The 21,278-nt window shown below is 37.5% G+C and overlaps 1 protein-coding gene across 4 annotated transcripts in view; it reads left to right on the forward strand.

Annotated features, from left to right (window-relative positions):
* The window catches only part of DNAH14 (dynein axonemal heavy chain 14), a 67,157-nt gene that overhangs the window by 23,508 nt on the left and 22,371 nt on the right, over positions 1–21,278 (forward strand). For 2 of the 4 annotated variants that reach the window (XR_014254163.1, XM_082427207.1), the window contains exons 3-6: positions 4,073–4,270; positions 8,707–8,897; positions 13,731–13,891; positions 14,936–15,132. Coding sequence is in view for 3 of the 4 variants with exons in the window: in XM_082427207.1 (XP_082283333.1) it covers positions 4,073–4,270; positions 8,707–8,897; positions 13,731–13,891; positions 14,936–15,132 (747 nt within the window). In the remaining variant the exon portion in view is untranslated. The remainder of the gene's footprint in view (positions 1–4,072; positions 4,271–8,706; positions 8,898–13,730; positions 13,892–14,935; positions 15,133–21,278) is intronic. The other 2 variants (XM_082427208.1, XM_082427206.1) reach the window with 1 other exon arrangement.

Below are 21,278 nucleotides of genomic sequence, written 5' to 3' on the forward strand. Positions count from 1 at the left end.
AATAAGAAAAAGAATAGAATAGTGTAATCAACAAACTTGATTAACAGATGTTTATAGAACAGATGTATATAGAACCTAACGTCTTTCTAATAGACAGTTCATATTTTTTCATATAGCTAAGGAACTGTTAGAAAACTCAATCATAAAATGGCCACAATCACGGACATATATACACTACCAAATGTAAAATAGATAGCTAGTGGGAAGCAGCCGCATAGCACGGGGAGATCAGCTCGGTGCTTTGTGACCACCTAGAGGGGTGGGATAGGGAGGGTGGGAGGGAGATGCAGGAGGGAGGAGATATGGGAATATATGTATATGTATATGTATAGCTGATTCACTTTGTTATAAAGCAGAAACTAACACACCATTGTAAAGTAATTATACTCCATTAAAGATGTTAAAAAAATAAATAAAAATAAAAATAAAATAAAATGGCCACAAAGAAAAATATTTAATGATTTTATGTCACATTCTCTAATCATAAACTAGTAAATAGTAAAAATTTGACCCAAGATATCTTAACAAGATGGAAAGTAAGAAACACGCCTCTAGATAAGAATATTAAAAGGGAAGATAAAGAGAATATTAGAAAGGGAAGTCGCAAAATATCTCAAACACAATAGAAATGAGACTACTTCATACCAAAAATAATGTGAGATACAAAAGCTATGCTCAGGAAAACAAAAACAACTACCTCAAATATTCATTATTAAAGAAGAAATACAAGAAATCAGCATTCATCTTAAGAGATTAGAAAAAACAACAAAAAGAAGTAAAAATAAATATAATTTTAATATTAATATTCATTAATATTAATGAAATATATAATATACAAAAAAGTAGGAAAGAAAAATAAATTTAATAATTGGTTTTTGATGAGACTAATAACGTTTGAAAATCTAGATGAAGCCAATGATTTCCCTGAAAAATATGAATTATCAAAACACTCAAAAAGAAATGGAAATTTTGAGTAGACCAATTGCCATGAGAAATTTCAAATAACACCAGAATGAAATGGTTTCACAACTTAGTTCACTCTGAACTTTAAAAAACAGATATATTAACATTATTTAAACGATTCCAGGACTTTCCTGGTGGCGCAGTGGTTGAGAATCTGCCTGCCAATGCAGGGGACACAGGTTTGAGCCCTGGTCCTGGATTGATCCCACAGGCCGCAGAGCAACTAAGCCCCTGTGCCACAACTACTGAGCCTGCGCTCTAGAGCCCGCAAGCCACAACTACTGAGCCCACATGCCACAACTACTGAAGCTCCTAGAGCCTGTGCTCCGCAACAAGAGAAGCCACCTCAATGGGAACACGTACACTGCAACGAAGAGTAGCCCCTGCTCACCGCAACTAGAGAAAGCCCACTCACAGCAACGAAGACCCAACGCAGCCAAAAATAAATTAATTAATTTAAAAAAATTTTTTAACTATTCCAGACCTTAGAAAAAGATGGCAATCTCCCCAGTTGATTCTATGAAACCAACAAAATTTTAATATGAATAATTGGTAAGGATAATACAGAAAACAACTATAGGCTAATTTCACTTAGGACTTGATGTAAAAATTCTATATTAAACTATTAATAGGTTTCAGCAATGAATCAAATAATACACCATGACCAAGTAGGGTTTATTCCAAGAATGTAAGAGTGGCTCATTATCTGGAAATCTATAATTTCAATTTGAATGATCAGATCAATAGTTGTAGAAAAGGCTTTATTACGAATTCAGGCACCATTCCTAATAAGAACTCTTATAGGATTCAAAGGAACGGCTTTATGAAAACGACTACCAAAAAACTAAAGCAAATATTATTCTAAATAGCCAAACACTGAAATTGTTTCAAATAAAATCAAGAATCACACATGGATGCCTTTTATCACCATTGTCATTCAACATTGCCTTAAAAGTTCTAATAAATGCATTAAGATAAGAAAATACATAATTCATATTAATGCTGTAAAAAGAGGGAAAAAAGAGAAAAAAATACCTTTTGTTGATGATATAATTTTATATCTAGAAAACCTGAGAGACTAGTTTAAAAGAAAAAATAGCCACCCTATTAGAAGTAATGAGAGAATTTGGTAAAGTGGCTGGGTAAAAACATAAACATATAAAAGCCAGTAACTTTTCCCTAGCAATGAACACCTAGAAATGGAAGTAGAGAACACGTAGTACATTCACAATAATGATAAAAAATTTTTAAATATTCAGGAAAAAATTTAACAAGAACTGTATGTGTCCTAAATAATGAACACTGTAAATTAGGAGGAAAAAAGAAGAATAACATTTGCTGAGAGCTTAAAATGTTCTTATTACTTTACATGAATTATTTAATTCTCACAACAACCTTATGAAGTGAGTACACTAATTATCCTCATTTTAAAGATAAGGAAATGAAGCCACAGGACACTTAAAAGACTCACCAAAGTTACACAGTTGTGGCAGTCTGATTCCACAGCTCTTTTTTTTAATCCTGCCTTCTCTCTTGGATGGGAAGACTTCCCATATCATAAACTACCAATTCTTCCAAAATTATGAATAAATTTAATGTTATTAGAACCCTATTAGGGACATTTTGGAATTGATAAAATTGACATGGATGAAGACACACTGAAGAATGAACTAGAAATGTACAAAAAATTAAAATACTGCAAGAGTCTTCCTTCACCAGATATCAAAACATACCAAAAAAAAAAAAAAATCCACTATACTAAATCCAATAGTGTTTGGCAGAAGTAGACAATAAATCAGTGGGACATAATGGAGAATACAGAAATATTCTGTATTCTCCAAATATCTGAGTTTATATGAAATTTTAATATTCGACATAGAAAGTATTTTAACTCAGTAATGAGGGATTTTTTTAAAAAGTAAAGGTTACTGGTTACATTGGCCATCCAGCTGGGAGAAAATTAGTTTGGCCCTTTATCTTATACCATATACAAAAATAAATTGCAGAATGGAGTAAATTTTAGATGTCTTATAAAACAATAAAAATCTTTAAAAATAAATTTGGGAGATTACATGTACAATCATGGAGTTAGGGACAACTTAACTAAAATTGGAAACCCAGAACCATAAAAGAAAAGATAGGCGTATTTGATTATAAAAACTTCTATATGGCAAATGGTGACAAAATAAAGTCAATAGACAAATCACAGATTTAGGATAATATTTGCAATGCAAATAACTATCAAAGAGTTAATGTCTATAATATACCAAGAGCTCTTACATATTAACAAGAAAAAGACAAACAATCCAAAGGAAAAATAGGTAAATGTACAGATCAACTCTTGACCAATAGGCATAAGATGCTAAAAATAACCAGTAGCAAATGAAATACAAATTAAACTAACAGCAAAGTACAAAAAATTACATAGGGCAACACCTCCTAGTAGTGCAAGGGAAGAGAGAACCATAGCAAAGAATCCTTTCACACACTGTTAGTGGAAATATGAATTGTTGCAGCCATTGAACAACAATAGCCAAGATACATTGTTCAATTGCAGGACAGTGCGTATAAAGACAAGAAAACAGAAAAAAGATGGATGAGACAGAAGGAGAGATGAGAGATAGTTGAAGGACAGAGGGAGGGTAGAAAGGAGGAGGGAGAGAGGAGGTGAGGTAAGGAGGGAGAAAAGGAACAATTAAATCAATTTATGTGCATAAAGTTACATAGAATATCTATGTAAGGGTACCAAAGACATTGTTAACGGTGATGGCCTCAAGGGAGGGAATCTGATGGCTAGAGTAGGGGGCAGGAGAAAACTTACATTCCCTTGTTTATCCTTTTGTATCTTCTGAATTCAGTACTACATGCTTGTTTTGTCTGTTCAAAAAATAATAATATTAATCAATTAACTATTTCAGTGTTTGTTCAACAACAAAAAAGAATCAATGGATAAAAATGTATAGCCTAATATTTTTGTTGCTCTTTTTATTTCCACATATTGTTAAAGTGAAAATATATGTAGCTGTTTGAGTTGTTGATTTTATGTTAAATCATGAAAGCAACCTGAAAACACGTACTAAAATAATGAAAACTAGTGGATTTTCTAAAGGTTGCCATAAAAGTGTTGGAAAATTTCCTGAGCGCACAGTCCAATATTCCGTGGCAGACACTGCGCTACCTGATTGGGGAGGTGGTTTACGGTGGCCGGGTGACTGACAGCTGGGACAGGAGATGTTTAAACACCCTTCTCTACAAATTTTGCAATCCTGAAGTGCTGAAAGATGACTTCCGTTTCTCTACTGATGAGGTAAGAAAAGGATTTCATTTCTTAACATTACTTGATTATTTTTTAACTAAATATTGCTGCATTATTTAAAATCTGTATTTAACGTTCACTTTTTTTTAAAGATTTATTTATTGATTGGTTGATTAATTGATTGCTATGTTGGGTCTTCGTTTCTGTGCTAGGGCTTTCTCTAGTTGCGGCAAGCGGGGGCCCCTCTTCCTCGCGGTGTGCGGGCCTCTCACTATCGTGGCCTCTCATTGCGGAGCACAGGCTCCAGATGCGCAGGCTCAGTAGTTGTGGCTCACGGGCCTAGTTGCTCCGCGGCATGTGGGATCTTCCCAGACCAGGGCTCGAACCCGTGTCCCCTGCATTAGCAGGCAGATTCTCAACCACTGCACCACCAGGGAAGCCCCCTTAATGTTCACTTTTAATGGCTTTTATTAACTTTCAGTATTACAAAAGTAAATTGCCATTACTCTACTAATTACCATTTCGTCTACCCATCCATACTCTCAAGACCCTCCACAGGGGCACAACCTGGAGTCTACAGTATTAAATACAGCATTATGCTGGCCAGTAAATAAAAAGAATGATAAATGGTTCATGCCCTCCAGGAACCTAGAGTATAAAATACAGAGCACAAGGAAGCAGAAGAAAGCTAACTTGTATTGATCTGATCCACGCTTGTCAATTGATGTCTGTTTCTCATTTAATGCTCAAAACAACTATGTGAAACAGATGTTATCCCCAGTTTCAGATGAGGAAACTGAGGTTCTCAGGGTGCAGCCACATACAGTAAGGAGAGCTGGGATTCAAGGATTTTACCCCAACCCCAAGCACCCAAGAAGATGCAATTCTGCATCTTCCCTTGTCCTCTCTCTACTTAGTGTTTAAATTCCATCTAGACCTCCATCTTTGTGGAGCAAGAAACTCCAGTTTACACACAGCAGTTGTGCCCCTGGCAGATGGTTGCTAGCAGAGGCACAAATCCTGCAGACCTCTGGCCTGAAAACATGGAGGGAGGACTTGACATCAGTGTGATGGGTGGGAATTTGCATAGGGGAGGTGATGGAAGATGAGAAGGAAGACGACGCCCTCTGGGTGAGCATTCCTGTTAAGGCAGGAAAAGCTAGAAGTTGTTGCTTTTAAGATTTCCATTCTAAAAAACTGTTTAATGTTTTAGTTGTTTAGAGTCTAAAGTCAACCCTTAAGGTAAAATTATCCTTGAAAATCTTTCAAATGCAAAAAAGAAAAAAAGTGCAGTGGGCATGGTTTTTGTATACAGGCTGTTACTTTGAGTATGCACAAGAGAATAAGAAATACAGTAACATGCAGCATACAATTCCATTGGCAGAATTCTATCAGACTACAGAATGGGATTCTGAAACCGTATATTTCAGTTACTTAGTTGCTTTAAACATTGGCAATTTTATGACAGTTCCAACTTGCCACCTCTTCCTGTTCCTTGTCAAAATCTTAGTTTCTGCAGATAAATTTTTTTATCAATGATTCTACTTGTTAGTTGATGTTTCCCTGTGGCCCTCATTAATTGGTCAATGTTTTCCTTGAAGATATCAAGAAAGCCACTTCTACCCACTTTCCTGGCCCTATGAACATTTGTCTTCTTTGTCAGTGATCAGTTATTCTTTTTTTTTTCTCTCTAACACTTAAGGCCTAGGACCAGACATGACACAGAATGAGTATTCTGTACAGTGTTCTATTAGTCAAGCAGCCACAGAATCAGATAGAGAGGAGGAGAGTTAAAGAATTTGGCGCAAGGTTTTTAAACTTTCAGAATCCACCCTCTAGCCACAAATGTTTTACATTCTTTCCATATGCAAAATGCACTCACCTCCTCTCAGACACCTGCAAGTTCTCATTTCATTGCAGTGTTAAGGTCAAGGATCTTGTGAGGTCCTGGAGCAGATGAGACTCTTTGGTGCAGGTCCTTGGGTGTAACTCCTTAAGTGGTTCCTCTTCATATGAAGATCTTTGAATTAAAGACACTTGATCTGGTCCAACCACCACCATATATATCACAGGGAGTGATGGGAGAAGCATAGGACTGTGCTTCCATGGACATTTCCCTTCAAAGAGGGGAAAGTGGAAGGCATGTAACCCTCACTAGTCCACAGAAATTCTGAAATCCAAATGGGTAAATGTTGCAGTTCCTTGATTAGGACTCAGTCTTACTTCCTGGGAGGACTCAGAGGCTCTTGCCTCCCTCCACTGGGATCTTGGTTCCACCTTCTGAGTTAGCCTTCCAATTCCGTAGGAAGTAGCCCATGTTTGCAGCTAAATAGTTTCCTCAGCTGCTTCCTGTCTGTAGTTGTACTTCCTATCTGAAGTGTCCTCTCTTCATGTTTTACTGTCTCTGTCCCTTTTAGTCCAGGCTGATACAATTCATTTTTAAACATTGTGGGTTCCTTATGAATCGATTTATAATCTAATAAACAAAAACTGCACCAACATATATCCTGGGGCAGCGTGGCTGCATTGTTCTGGCTCAAGGTTTCTCGTAATGTTACAGTCAAGATATCAGCTGGGGCTGCTGTCATGAAGGCTTAACTGAGGCAGGAGGATCTACTCCCAAACCCACAAGCTCATATGTTGGCCAGAAGTCTTAGTGCCTCAACATTAAGGACCACAGGGCTGCTTGATTGTCCTCAAAACATGGCAACTGTCACTCCCCAGCGTGAGTTAACTAAGAGAGAGAAAAGAAGCTCCAGTGCCTTTTAAGACCTGGTCTCCAAAGTCCCGCTTTAGGGAGAAATGGGGAGATATTGGTCACGGGGTACAAACTTTCAGTTATAAGATAAAGAGGCTCTGGGAATCTAATGTATAGCGTGGGACTACAGTTAATAATGTTGCAGGAAGGGGGACCCCTTCCAGGGCCCGAGAGTGGGCTCTTGTCTAACACTCAGAAATGAATTATCGAGGAGACACACGTGCTGACAAAGCAAAAGACTTTATTGGGAAGGGGCTCCTGGACGGAGAGCAGCAGGGTAAGGGACCCCAGGAGAACCGCTCTGCCACGTGGCTTGCAGTCTCAGGTTTCATGGTGATGGGGTTAGTTTCCAGGTTGCCTCTGGCCAATCACTCTGACTCAGGGTCTTTCCTGGTGGTACCGCGCATCATTCAGCCAAGATGGTTTCCAGCGAGGAGGACTCTGGGAGGTTGGTAGGATATATGGACTGGAATCTCCTCTCTCCTTTTGACCTTTCCCGAATTCTTCCGATTAGTGATAGCTTGTTAGTTCCGTGTTCCTTACCAGGACCTCCTGTTGTAAGATGACTCACGCTAGTGGCTGCTATTGGGCCTGGCCAGGGCGGGTGTCTTCAGTCAGTGGTTCCCCTAACACTAATACTGTATTGTGTACCTGAAATATGCTAGAGAATATGAGGTGACGGATGTATTAATTTGATTGTGGTAATTATTTCACAACATATATTTATATCAAATCATCACGTTATACACCTTAAATATATATATATAGTTTTATTTGTCAATTATACCTCAATAAAGCTGGGAAAAAAAGACAGAGGGTAGAATAATATATACTTTATGAGCTGAATTTTTTTTAATAAAATTTGATTTTAAAGTTTAAGAAAAAAAAGTCCCACTCCATCCCTTCCATTTTATTTCTGTTTGATAGAAGCAGTCGCTCAGTCCAGCCTCCAGTCAAGAAGAGAATTAGACTCCATCTTTTGAAGGGTTGAATGTTAAAGAACTTGACATATTTTTAACCAGCACAGCCACATTTATCATTATCACTTAATAGGTTTTTGAAGCCATATTTTTTCCTAAGTAGTTGTGACCTTGGGGATCAGCCAAAGGAATAACTGCTCTTACAGAGCTTTTATCCAATCAGTACCTAGTTATAACTTATCAAGTGGGAGATATAGCTGGTAAACAGGAAGAAAGAGCTTTTTGTTTCCCTATTAGATAAATGTTTATTTTATTTTATTATTTTTTTGCTTATTTACTTTATAACTGGAAGTTTGTGCCTTTTGACCACCTTCACCAGTTTTGCCCACCCACCCCCCATCCCCTCAGTGGTCAGTTATTCTTAAGATCATTCCCACGTTTCTTGTGTAGGTTTTACCAAAGTAAAATGATTTGTTAAACTTGATTGCATCCACTATCTGTGGGTGTAGTTCACTGAGGCAGTGGGTGGTCAGAATCACGCTAGCCTCTGAAATGTGTTTTGTTCTTTCTTTTTTTCTTTCTCTCTTTTCCCAGTGAGAAAGTTATATGTGCCTATTATGCAACTGCATGCAACTGCACTTTACAATATAGCCCAAATGCAGCTTTTGACAGAAGTGTCTAGAATATACCACCAACAAATAAGAATAAAATAATGTATAAAATTTCATGGAGAAATACCATCTTCATACATTACAAAAAGTAAATATGTAGGCAAAAACTAACAGTGTTTAAATTTTCACATATGTCAGCCAGTGCCAAAATCTGGAAGCATGAAGGGTTACATACACATTATCCAGTCCTTACCTGACGATGACCCTCCTGAGCTCTTGGAATTACACCCTGAGACCACAAGGGGCTTCAGGGAGATCCAGGGCCAGAAGTTCATTGATAAACTCATTGCCATGCAACCAAGACCTACCACAACCGGCCTCATGTTCAGGTAAGAACGCACTAGGAAAAAATATTGGGTGAAAATTATTAAATATCCATTTGAAGAGATACAGTATAGAATTTATAGAAAAATACAGTCTAAAAATACAGAAACTAAATTCTCCAAATGACAGAGAAGCAAGTTTACACACACAGGAGCACACACACACATATATATGTAATTATTGATACCAAGCATGTAGTAGGTTCTCAATAAATATTTGTTGAGTGAGTGATTGAATTGTACCTGATGAGTGGTATTTTTTAACTGAATTTGTATAAATGTGAAATGTTATACTTACTTCTACAGGACAGGAAAAAAATAGCCATCATAATAAGTAAGAAGACAGTGCAGTCAAGAGGAGCTGGCCCTACTTTTAGACACCTATGTTGTAACCAACATATTGTAACCACCTTCTATTAGCTCTGTATCCAAGGTCACACTGCCTCAGTATCCTTATCCTGCTTATCCATAAGTGGCGATAATATCTGTCTGCCCTTCAAGGCTATTGTGAGGTTTAAATGATGCAGCACATATCACCCAAAGTTTCAGGGCTCCTCAGCCTGTGACTATAAAATAAGATCATGTTTAATGCCAGAACTACATGGCTTAAACCCCCAATGGCTTGACTGCCAAAGGGATGTTCCTACTCTTCCTGCCCCAACAAAGTGTGTTCCTGCTATTTCTAAACATCTCCCAAAGTGGTCATTCATATCTGCTCAGGAAGAAAGTAACACACACATGCACACTTCTGTCTCTGCTTACCCTGTTATGTCTGGGTTCAAATCCCAGCTCTATCTATCACTTGACTTTGTGAACTAGGGGAAGTCAATTAAGTTTTTCTGTCTCAGGTTCATCACCTTTTAATCAGAGATAATAACAGTACTTTCCTCACAGGGCAGTGTTAAGAATACAGTTGTTTCCTTATGCATTTAAGTTCAGTGTAGAAATCTAGTTTTTCAATTTATAAGCCCAACAAACTATAACACTTTTTTTTTTTTTTTTTGGCTGCATTGGGTCTTCGTTGCTGTGTGCAGGCTTTCTCTAGTTGCAGCGAGGGGGGCTACTCTTTGTTGCAGTGCTCGGGCTTCTCATTGTGGTGGCTTCTCTTGTTGCGGAGCATGGGCTCTAGGCACGTGGGCTTCAGTAGTTGTGGCACGCAGGCTCAGTAGTTGTGGCACACGGTCTAGTTGCTCCGCGGCATGTGGGAACTTCCCAGACCAGCGCTCGAACCCATGTCCCCTGCATCGGCAGGCAGATTCTTAACCACTGCGCCACCAGGGAAGACCAACAGTCACTTTAAAAAGGCTTTGAATAGTGTTTGGTTCCATTTATAAACTTAAACACTTTCAAATATATTAACATTCATTATAAAGTTAATATACTTCAGCTATCTGGCTGCCAAAACTTTTCAAGCCTTATAATAATTCTTATAAATATAATAATTGAACAAATAAATATGACAAGTCTTAAATTTTCCCATATTTTTCAATATGTTATATCAGTTAAGCTAGATTTCAACTTAAAATCATAAATTTAAACCAATTTCTCAATTATCTGTTTTAAATTGGAGTCACAAGGCTTTAAGAGCCCCAATTCTCTTAAATGTAACAAATATTTAAAATACCAACATGTATAGATTTCTCAACACAAAAAAATTTTTATGATGATTTTGATTCTGTTAACCCTATCTATATCTAATTCTAAATCTTCCCAGAATTGAAAGATGCTTACCAGGGACCAATTTTATCGCTTTCCATGATTTTTGAGTTTGCCTTCTCAGTTTGCTTGAGGCTGAAAAAACCAAGCAAATAAACTAAACAAAAAAGAGATTTTAACCAAAACATGAATCCATTCTTGGCAACACGCACAGGATGCTTTGAACCTTGTTTATAGTTGTCCTTAAGATAATAACTCAACAACTCCATAAGGTGATGGTCGTGACGCCCACATCACCCTAGTTTCCAGTTATACATTACCTAAGAGGTCTGTGTACTCATAGATCAGATTTTACATGTCTTTACCTACACATACATGTACATTTTTTTCCACTTACCTCTAAAACCTCTGAACCCACTGAAATCCTGCATTCTTTTACAGTCTTCCTGTCTCTTTGGACTACACAACTCATATTAAAATGACATCTGATTGGATTCTGGCTATGGCTTTGGCTGGCTATTTGGTCATATCTTCCAAGATCATTCTACTGACACAAAATAAGATCATCAAACTCTCATTTCACTGACGGAATGAAAATATACTAATCATCCGTGACATAGAAGGAAAGCTGCACATGTAGACAAAGAAAAGTACCCAACTGGAAATCCCCCAGTATGTGCCCAGAATATCAGGTTCAATTTCCTTGCAGGCCCTTCACTTCTAAAGATTAATTCTGTACTTTTTTTTCTTTTTTCTTTTTTTTTTTTAAATGACGTTGACAACAATGCTTTTTCTTGGCCGCACCACGCAGCATGTGGGGGGTATTAGTTCCCCCACCAGGGATCAAGCCCGTGCCCCCTGCAGTGGAAGTGCAGAGTCTTAACCACTGGACCACCAGGGAAGTCCAATTCTGCACTTTTAGCATTCAACAAATACACCAGTAAGAGATGAGATGATTATTAAGGAATACTTTTAATAAGCAAACCAAATATGTGTATTAATGTCCCTTTGGTCATTTTGGGAGGCTATTATTATCACAGTTATGCTGCCTTTGCTCAAAACCTATTAGAAACTTGTCTGTGGGCTTAAAAGCTTTTGCAAAGCAAAGGAAACTACAAACAAGATGAAAAGACAACCCTCAGAATGGGAGAAAATATTTGCAAACGAATCAACAGACAAAGGATTAATCTCCAAAATATATAAACAGCTGATGCAGCTCAATTTTAAAAAAGCAAACAGCCCAATCCAAAAATGGGCAGAAGACCTAAATAGACATTTCTCCAAAGAAGACATACAGATGGCCAAGAAGCGCATGAAAAGCTGCTCAACATCACCAATTATTAGAGAAATGCAAATCAAAACTACAATGAGGTATCACCTCACACCAGTTAGAATGGGCATCATCAGAAAATCTACCAAGAACAACTGCTGGAGAGGGTGTGAAGAAAAGGGAACCCTCTTGCATTATTGGTTGGAATGTAAATTGATACAGCCACTGTGGAGAACAGTATGGAGGTTCCTTTAAAAACTAAAAATAGAATTACCATATGATCCAGCAATCCCACTACTGGGCATATACCCAGGGAAAACCATAATTCAAAAAGACACATGCACCCCAATGTTCATTGCAGCACTATTTACAATAGCCAGATCATGGAAGCAACCTAAATGTCCACTGACAGATGAATGGATAAAGAAGATGTTACTCAGCCGCAAAAAGGAGTGAAATTGGGTCATTTGTAGAGACGTGGATGGATCTAGAGACTGTCATACAGAGTGAAGTCAGAAAGAGAAAAACAAATATCGTATATTAACACATATATGTGGAACCTAGAAAAATGGTACAGATGAACCTCTTTTCAGGGCAGAAATAGATACACAGATGTAGAGAACAAACGTATGGACACCAAGGGGGGAAAGTGGTGGGGGTGGGGGTGGTGGGATGAATTGGGAGATTGGGATTGACATGTATACAGTAATATGTATAAAATAGATAACTATAAGAACCTGCTGTATAAAAAATAAATAAAATTTAAAAAAGAAACTTGTCTGTGGGACTTGATCTCTCACATTCAAGGTAATGTCTTCAGTGGAAGCAAATCTTTGCACTTTGAAGATACATTTGATTTTTGTAATCTTTTGATCTTTTGAATCATTTGAAGCCATGTTGGACGAATTCCACTGAGTAACCCTACTTTAAAGTCAAAAACAAAGTGTAATGACAAAGTTAGCAAATGTATTACTTCATGTGAGTTATAAACTGTCTCAGAAGCAGCACTATGAACCTAAATACACACCTTATCACCAGATTATCACTTACTTTGAAGGACAAAATTCATTCGGCCGTGTGAAACCTGGGATGTTTGCTGGAAAACCAGTTCCTACTAGTATAGATAGTAACAGAGAGAGGGAAATCGAAAGAGGTGGGCCCCATTCCCTCCTCATCCACTGTTTAGGGAGGTTCTATCACTCCCTGAACCCTGGTTTCCTCATCTGTGAAAGGATTCCAAAGAGCTCCTCCAACTCTAGTGTTTTTGTGACTTTGCTTATATCACCCTGACCCATACATACACTGTTCTTCTACCACCACCCACTGAGTGTGTCACCACGAAACTCTGTGTGTGAACACAGAGGAATTTGACATGCAGTTGAATAACCTATAAAGCTACTGAGGTATCGTCTGTCTGGTTGCCTCCTCTTTTGCATTTCAGTCTTTGTTCTTCCTTCATGCAGATGCATTTGGCCAAATATTTTTCAAAGAAATCTTAAGAAAACTTTAAAAATATGTACTTCCTTGCAAATGTCTGAAGTGCATTGGACCGTTTTCTCACCTGTAAAATGAAATGAACTCTGTGGTCTCTGTAAATCTCCATGGTCTCCCAACTGGGTACTCTTCTTTCTCTACATGTCAGCTTTCCTTCTATGTCACAGATAGTATATGTTCATTCAGTCAGTGAAATGAGAGTTCACTGGTCTATTTTGTGCCAATAGAATGACCTTGGCAGCTATGACCAAATAGTCAGCCAAAGCCATAGCCAGAATCCAATCAGATGTCATCTTAATATGAGTTGTGCAGTTCTGTGGTTCTGTGAAGCTGTGTTTACCTTAAGATGGGACCTAAATAGAGGGTTCTCCCGGATTAGACAGGTCTGTATCTCCTTTTTCTCTTGATTTCTTTTGCAGTCGGGAGCAGAGTAAGGATGAGCTGGTGATGGAAATTTTATCTGATGTGGTAAAGCGGCTGCCACTATCTGTGGAGAAAGAAGAATGTGCTGGAACTCCAAGCACATTGAAGTACATCATGTTCAGCCCCATTTGGGAGTCTTTTAACAAAGATCTCAAAGGTAAACATGGGCCGTGAACTTCTCCCCCTCACCCCAGCCTCCTCAGGGAAGGACTGTGGCATCAGGAGGACAAAAGGTACGGCAGAAGTAAAAAGGCTGACATGAGATGGGAAAAGTAATGCCCTAACATGCTCTTCTGTCTCCAAGTTGGAAGATGAGGAGCAGAGGAGAAAAGGATGGGGGCGGATGGGGGTGGTGGTGGTGGTCCATGACCCCAAAACAAAAAGTGAAGAAGTGATAATGTAGCAAACCAGAAAGGAGAAACTCTGCTTGAGAGATTCCACAGAGCTTCTAGATCTCTGTACTTTTTGCTTCTTTGCCTTCTGAAACAGCATTTTGGGCAGGGAGGTTTAGATGGGCCCTCTGATAGGAGAGGTCCTGAGTCTACAGAACCAAGGGGAGGGAGGGAGGGCAGGTCCAGAGGAGATGCGCAAACCTCATTGTCCAGAGTTAGTTTCATGCCCAGCTATTTGCCCTGTTACATTTTCAACATCCAGATTTTAGCCCTTTAAAAAGATTCATTTTGAAGCCAAAAGTTGAGCAATAGTCTGTCGAAATAGTTATTATGGTTAAGTCTAGATTAATGGTGGGCAGACTAGGGCTTGCAGCCCAAAGCCAACCCACTGTTTGTTTTTGTACAGCCTACAAGCTAAAATGGTTTTCACACTTTTTAATGGTTGGAAAAAAATCAAAACAAGAATAATATTTTGTGACACACAAATATTTTATGTAATTCAAATTTGAGTGCCCACAAATAAAGCTTTATTAGGATACAGCCATGATTATTTGTTTTCACATGTCTGTGCCTGCATCTACTCTACAGTGGGAGAGTTGAGTTGTGACAGAGAAAGTACAGCCCACAAAGCCTACTTACTAACAAAGTTAGTAAATAGAAATATTTACTAACTGGCCTTTTGCAGAAAATATTTTTCAACCCCTGGACTCGACACATGAAACTCCTTTAACTTCCAAACCTATATCTCTCCAAGTAAAGCCTCATTTTATCTGAAAGATATCACAATTTCATCTCTTTTTTAAATCCAGGCTATGATCCCCTTATCCACTGTGTCTTGCTAAACTTTTTGATCCAAGAAATTGAAAGATTTGATAAGTTATTATCGATTATACATAAATCTCTGAAAGATCTTCAGCTTGCTGTAAAAGGAGAGATCATCCTCACCCAAGAATTAGAGGAAATATATGACTCTTTTCTTAATACAAGAGTGCCAAAATTGTGGCAGGTAAGCAATTATCCTTTCCTAGTTACTGGCTTGATTGAAATAAATGTCCCAGTTCTAGGGAAGGGGTAAGTTAACTATGGAATATCCACATGATGAAATGTTATGTATCCATTAAAAGATGCTGACATACTTTTGGTGTGAGTATATATTAATAAAATCTCTTAGAGGGCAATTTGGCAATTCTACTTAAATAAATTTATCTAAGAGATGTTTATCACAGGGCTGTTTATAATAGCATAAAGCTGAAAACAACTTGAATATCTATTAACAGAAATCTGGTTAGATAAATTATGATATATCTAAATAATAAGGTATGTGCTGATATACTGGAAAGATCTCTAAGATGTATTGTTAAATTTTTTTTTAAGTTTTAGAACAATATATCATTTTTAAGGATTATAAAAACATATATATACTTCTATAAAACACATGCTTGCATAAGTGTTTATAAAAACACATATGTTTTAGATTCAAGAAACCCAAGTTAAAATTTTGGAAAAAAGCCAGCAGAACTGGGCTGACAGCCCATTCTGTCCCCACTAGGGCCTCCAAGAGGCACATCAAGGGAGATGAGGCTGAGGACAGGTCCACAAGGAGAGGACAGGCCTGGTAGGGGCCAGCTGGTACCCAGCACCAAGGTGAGCTCAGGGCCCAGGTCAACTCCAAGGTCAGGTGGCTGCAGGCCCAGGTCTGCTGGGAACCAGGAACTGGAGGGAACCAGGAAGCTGTATTCAGTGAGATGGGGGGTGACGGGATGCAGCTTGTGCAGAGGGCTGGCGGCTGTAAAAATTTCTTTTGTAAAGTAGGAGCTGAGGGTGACTTGTGTACTGGCTGTAAAATTCTGGCCTCTCTTGCCCCCGTTGCCCCCTGGCAATAAATTGTTTCTATAGGCCAAAAAAATTTCTATAGGCAAAAAAGAAAAAAAAAAAAGATCCTAAGAACATATCCAGAATGCAGCCCAAAGAGACTAAGAATGGAAAATATGAAAGAGCTATTGATTCAAAGAGGGCAAACAGACTGTCCAACATAAGTTTGATTGATGTTCAGAGGGAGAGAAGAGAGAGGATAAAGCATAGGCAATAATTAAAGGAATAAGAGCTGAGAATTTTCCAGAATTGATAGATGCAAGAAGTTCAATGAAACCCAAACATTATACAGCTTTTTTAACTTATACATGGATACATCCTAATGAACCTGCAGAAAATCAAAGAAAAAATCTTTTTAAAAGCAGCTAGGGAAAAAAAAAGGTAACTTTCAAAGGAATGGAAATGGTATCTTCAGTGTGTCAAAGGAAATGAACTGTTAAACTAAAATTGTATATACAAACTTTTGTTTCAAAAATGAAGATGAAATAAAACAGACCAAAAAGAGAAAAAGCAGAGAGAGTTCATCATTAGCAAATGCTAAGGGAAACCCTGAATGTCCTTCCTCATTTCCATCAGGCAGGAGGAAAGAGATGAGGGGGAAACTCTGAGATGTGAGAAGGAATGAAGAGGGGAAAAAAGTAGTAAATGAGATGGTAAATAAATTCTGACAAAAATAAAAAACAACAACAATATTAATGTCCAGTGGGATTCTTTTTTAAAGAAGACTAGAATATTGAACATTTTGAAATGGAAAGACCAAGAATAAAAACAGTCAACAATACCATATGAGCCAGGGTTGGGGAGTATATGGACTTTTTAGGTCTTAAGGAAGGAAGTTAAAAGTAATAATAACCCATAGACTTTTACAAATTAAGTATGCATGCTGTAATTTTTAGGGTAACCACTAAAACAATTGAAACAAATCACATAACTTCCACAATTGCAGAGGAGGGAGAGATGCTTGTTATATTATTTTGTGACTAAAGAATTTTTAAAAAACTCAAAATGGCATATACAGTATTATCTCAACTACATAAAAAGTATGTAAACCCCTGCACATGAGTATCAATAGACATGTACAAAAATATTCAGGACATCATTATCTATAATGGTAAAATGCTGGAGACAACACTAATGTGTCGTCCACAATAGGATGGAGAAATACATGGTATATTCATACATTACACTATACAAGTAGTGAAAGTAAATGAACTACAGCTACAAGCATCAGCAGGATAATGCTTACAAATAATGATGAAATCACACACACATGGTCACACACAGTCAATCCTCATTATTCGTGAATTACACCTTTGTGAATTTGCCTACTTGCTAAAATTTATTTGTAACCAAAATGTATGCAGACACATGAAAAGATGCTCAACATCATTCATCATCAGGGAAAAGCAAATCAAAACCACAATGAGATCTAATTTCACACCCACTAGGATGGTTAGAATCAAAAATGCAGATAATAATAAACATTGCAGGGATACAGAGACATTGGAACCCTCATATACTGCTCATGATAAAATGAAGTAGCTACTTGGGAAAATAGTCTCTAAGTTTCTCAAATAGTGAAACGTAGAGTTGCCATTTGACCCAGCAGTTCCAATCCTAGGTATATTCCTGAGAGAAGTTAAAACTGTACCCACACAAAAACTTGTCATGATTGTTCACAGCAACATTACTCATAATAGCCAAAAGATGGAGGCAACTCAAATATTCCTGAAGAATGGACAAAATCCTGATGAATAAATTGTGTGTGAATTATATCTCAATAAAGCTATTTTAAAAACCTATGGTAGAAAACGTACAGTTTAGAGAAAGCAATGACAATTATAATACTTAAACACTGAATGCAAACTGTGATGAAAATTGAGATGTTGTGTCTGCAAGCTTCACACACTTAGAATCGTAAGACTTCAGAGCTTGAAAGGATCTTGGGGATCCTCTACTCAAATACCCTTATTTTACAGATATGGAAACTGAGGAACAGAGAGGCTTCATGACTTACTAAGAAAGCTAATTAGTGAAAGGGCTGGGAGTCACTTGAGTTCAAAGTTAAGTTGGGAGAATATGACCCAGTTGGAATCTTCTAAGTATAGTTACATGCGGCTGAGGTGAAGGCATACCTGACTGAAAAGCAAGAGCTGAAATTAGCCAGGGAGAAATGTCTGGCTTGGACAATTGGGCAGTAGTGACATTCAGAGACAGAACAGGCAGAAACAGAGGCTGTTTGAGGGCAGATGCTGACATCCTGTTTTGGACATGAAACATCTCGAGGAGCTAGAGGGGCTTCCAAGTGAAGCTATCCAAGAGAAAGTGGGTAAGAATGCAAAGCAAGATTTTGGTATCATCAGCCTAGACAAAGTAGTGGAAACCACAGCTGTGGATTAGATCTGAGCAAGAGAATGTAAAGTAGGGAGAGAAGAAGGCTGAAGGAGTTCTAGGCAACACCACCTTAAAAGGAGGGAAGGGAAGGAAAAGAGTAGTCAAGGAATGAGACCTAAGAAGTAGAGAATTCAAGAGAAAATTAGGATTGAGTGTGGACACAGAAGCCAAGGCAAGAGAGAAGGAGGAAGTAATCAACTTAGTCAAAAGCTGCAGAGAATACAAATAAGACAAGTGGGAGAGATGAGTATAGCGTGGGATCATGAATACGGAAAGTAGAAGGTCACTGATGACTTCTAACAAAGACACCAAATGACAACAGGTTTGGCAGGCAATGGGAAGAGGGGACAGGAGTCAATGAACTTCTTCAAGAAGCCTGAGTAAAGAAAAGATCAAGCCTAGAGAGCTACAAGGGGTCTTTTTTTTTTTGTCTCCCTTGCAACAAAGAAGTAGGGTTTTTTTTTTTAATTTTATTGAGGAAAAATTGACAATTATAGTTGTATATATTTAAAGTGTACAACATGATGATTTATTATACATATACATTGTAGAATGATTACCAAGATCAAGAAAATTAACACATCCATCACCTCACATAGTTAACATAGTTAAGTTTTTTTTTTAATTTATGGTGGTGAGACTGCTTAAGATCTACTCTTAGCAACTTTCAAGTATAAAATACCATATTATTAACTATAGTCACTGTGCTTTAGATCCTCAGAAGTTGTTCTTATAACTGAAAATTTGTACCCTTTGACCCACATTACCCCATTTCCCCCTCCCCCCTGCTTCTGGCAACCACCATTCTACTCTGTTTCTGTAAAATAGGCTTTTTTATTTTTAGATTCCACATGTAAATGATACATACAGTATTTGTCTTTCTCTGTCTGGCTTATTTCAGTTAGCATAATATCCTCCAAATCCATCCATGTTGCCACAAATGGCAGGATTTCCTTCTTTTTTACGGCTGAATAATATTTGATTGTATGTATATACCACACTTGCTTTAGCCATTCATCTATCAAAGGACATTTAGATTGTTTCCATATCTTGGCTATTGTGGATAACACTGCAATGAGCATGGAATTGCACATAATCTCTTCAAGATACTAATTTCAATTCCTTCACATTTATAGCAGTCAGATTGCTGGATCATATGGGAGTTCAATTTTTAATTTTTTGAGGAGCCAACATTCTGTTTTCCATAATGGCTCTACCATATACGTTCCCACCAACAATTTTTAAGGGTTCCCTTTTCTCCACATCCTCACCAAGATTTGTTATCTCTTGTCTTTTTGATAATAGCCATCCTAACAGGTGTGAGGTAATATCTCGTTGTAGCTTTTATTTGCATTTCCCTGATTATTAGTGATACTGAACACCTTTTCATGTACCATGTATTGTTGGCCATTTGTGTGTCTTCTTTGGGAAAATGTTCTTTCAGATCCTTTGCCCATTTTTTAATCAGATTGTTTGTTTGTTTGTTTGTTTGTTTTGCTGTTGAGTTGTATGAGTGTCTTATATACTTTGGATATTAACTCCTTATCAGATAGACAGTTTGCAAATGTTTCCTCCAATTCTGTAGGTTGACTTTCAATTTATTGATTGTTTCCCTTGCTGTGAAGAACCTCTTTAACATAGTTCCACTTGTTTATCTTAGCTTTTGTTGCCTCTGCTTTTGGTGTCTAAGAAATCACTGCCAAGACCAAAATCAAGGATTTTTTCCATATGTTTTCTTCTATGAGTTTTATGGTTTCAGGCCTTACATTTAAGCCTTTGATCCATTTCAGCTGAATTTTTGTGAGTCTGGTTTCATTCTCTTTGCATGTAGATATCCAGTTTTCTCAACATTATTTACTGAAGTGACTATCCTTTCCCCATTTCATGCTCTTGGTGCCCTTGTCAAAAATTAGTTGACTGACTATGGGAACTATCCTAGTGCTCCAGTGGTTAAGACTCTGAGCTTCCAATGCAGGGGGCGTGGGTTTGATCCCTGGTCAGGGAACTAAGATCCCATATGCCATGCGGCGCAGCCAGAAAAAGAAAGTAGATGACTGTATATGCCTGAGTTTATATCTGGGCTCTCAATTCTATGTGACTATTTTTATGCCAGTACCATACTGTTTTTATTACTACATCTTTGTAATATAGCTTGAAATCAGAAGGTGTTATGCCTCCAGCTTTGTTCTTCTTTCACAAAATTCCTTTGGCTATTAAAGGTCTTTTGTGGTTTCATACAAATTTTAAGATAGCTTTTTCTATTTCTGTAAAAACTGTCATTGGAATTTTTATCAGGATTGCATTGAATCTGCAGATCACTTTGGGTAGTATGGACATTTTCACAATACTTTCCATTTATTTCTTCAAGCTCTTTCATCAATGTCTTACAGTTTTCAGTGTACAGGTCTATCACTTCCTTAGTTAAATTTATTCCTAAGTATTTTATCATTTTCAATGCTATTATAAATGGGATTGCTTTCTTAATTTCTCATTCAGATAGTTTGTTGTTACTGTATAGAAATGCAACTGATTTCTGTATGTTAATTTTGTATTTTGCAAATTTACTGAATTCATTTATTCTAACATTTTTTTGGTGGGATCTTTAGGATTTTCTACATATAAGATTATGTCATCTGCAAACAGAGACAATTTTACTTCTTCCTTTCCAATTTGAATGACTTTATTTCTTTTTCTTGCCTAATTGCTATGACTATGACTTCTAGTACTATGTTGAATAGGAATGGTGAAAGTGGGAGTCTTTGTCTTATTCCTGATCTTAGAGGAAAGGCTTTTAAATTTTCACCATTGAGTATGATGTTAGCTACAGGCTTGCCATATATGGCCTTTATTATGCTGAGGAACATTCCTTCTGTACATAATTTGTTG

This window comes from Balaenoptera physalus (assembly GCF_965194825.1).
Source record: "Balaenoptera physalus genome assembly, chromosome: 1".
Taxonomy (NCBI): domain Eukaryota; kingdom Metazoa; phylum Chordata; class Mammalia; order Artiodactyla; family Balaenopteridae; genus Balaenoptera; species Balaenoptera physalus.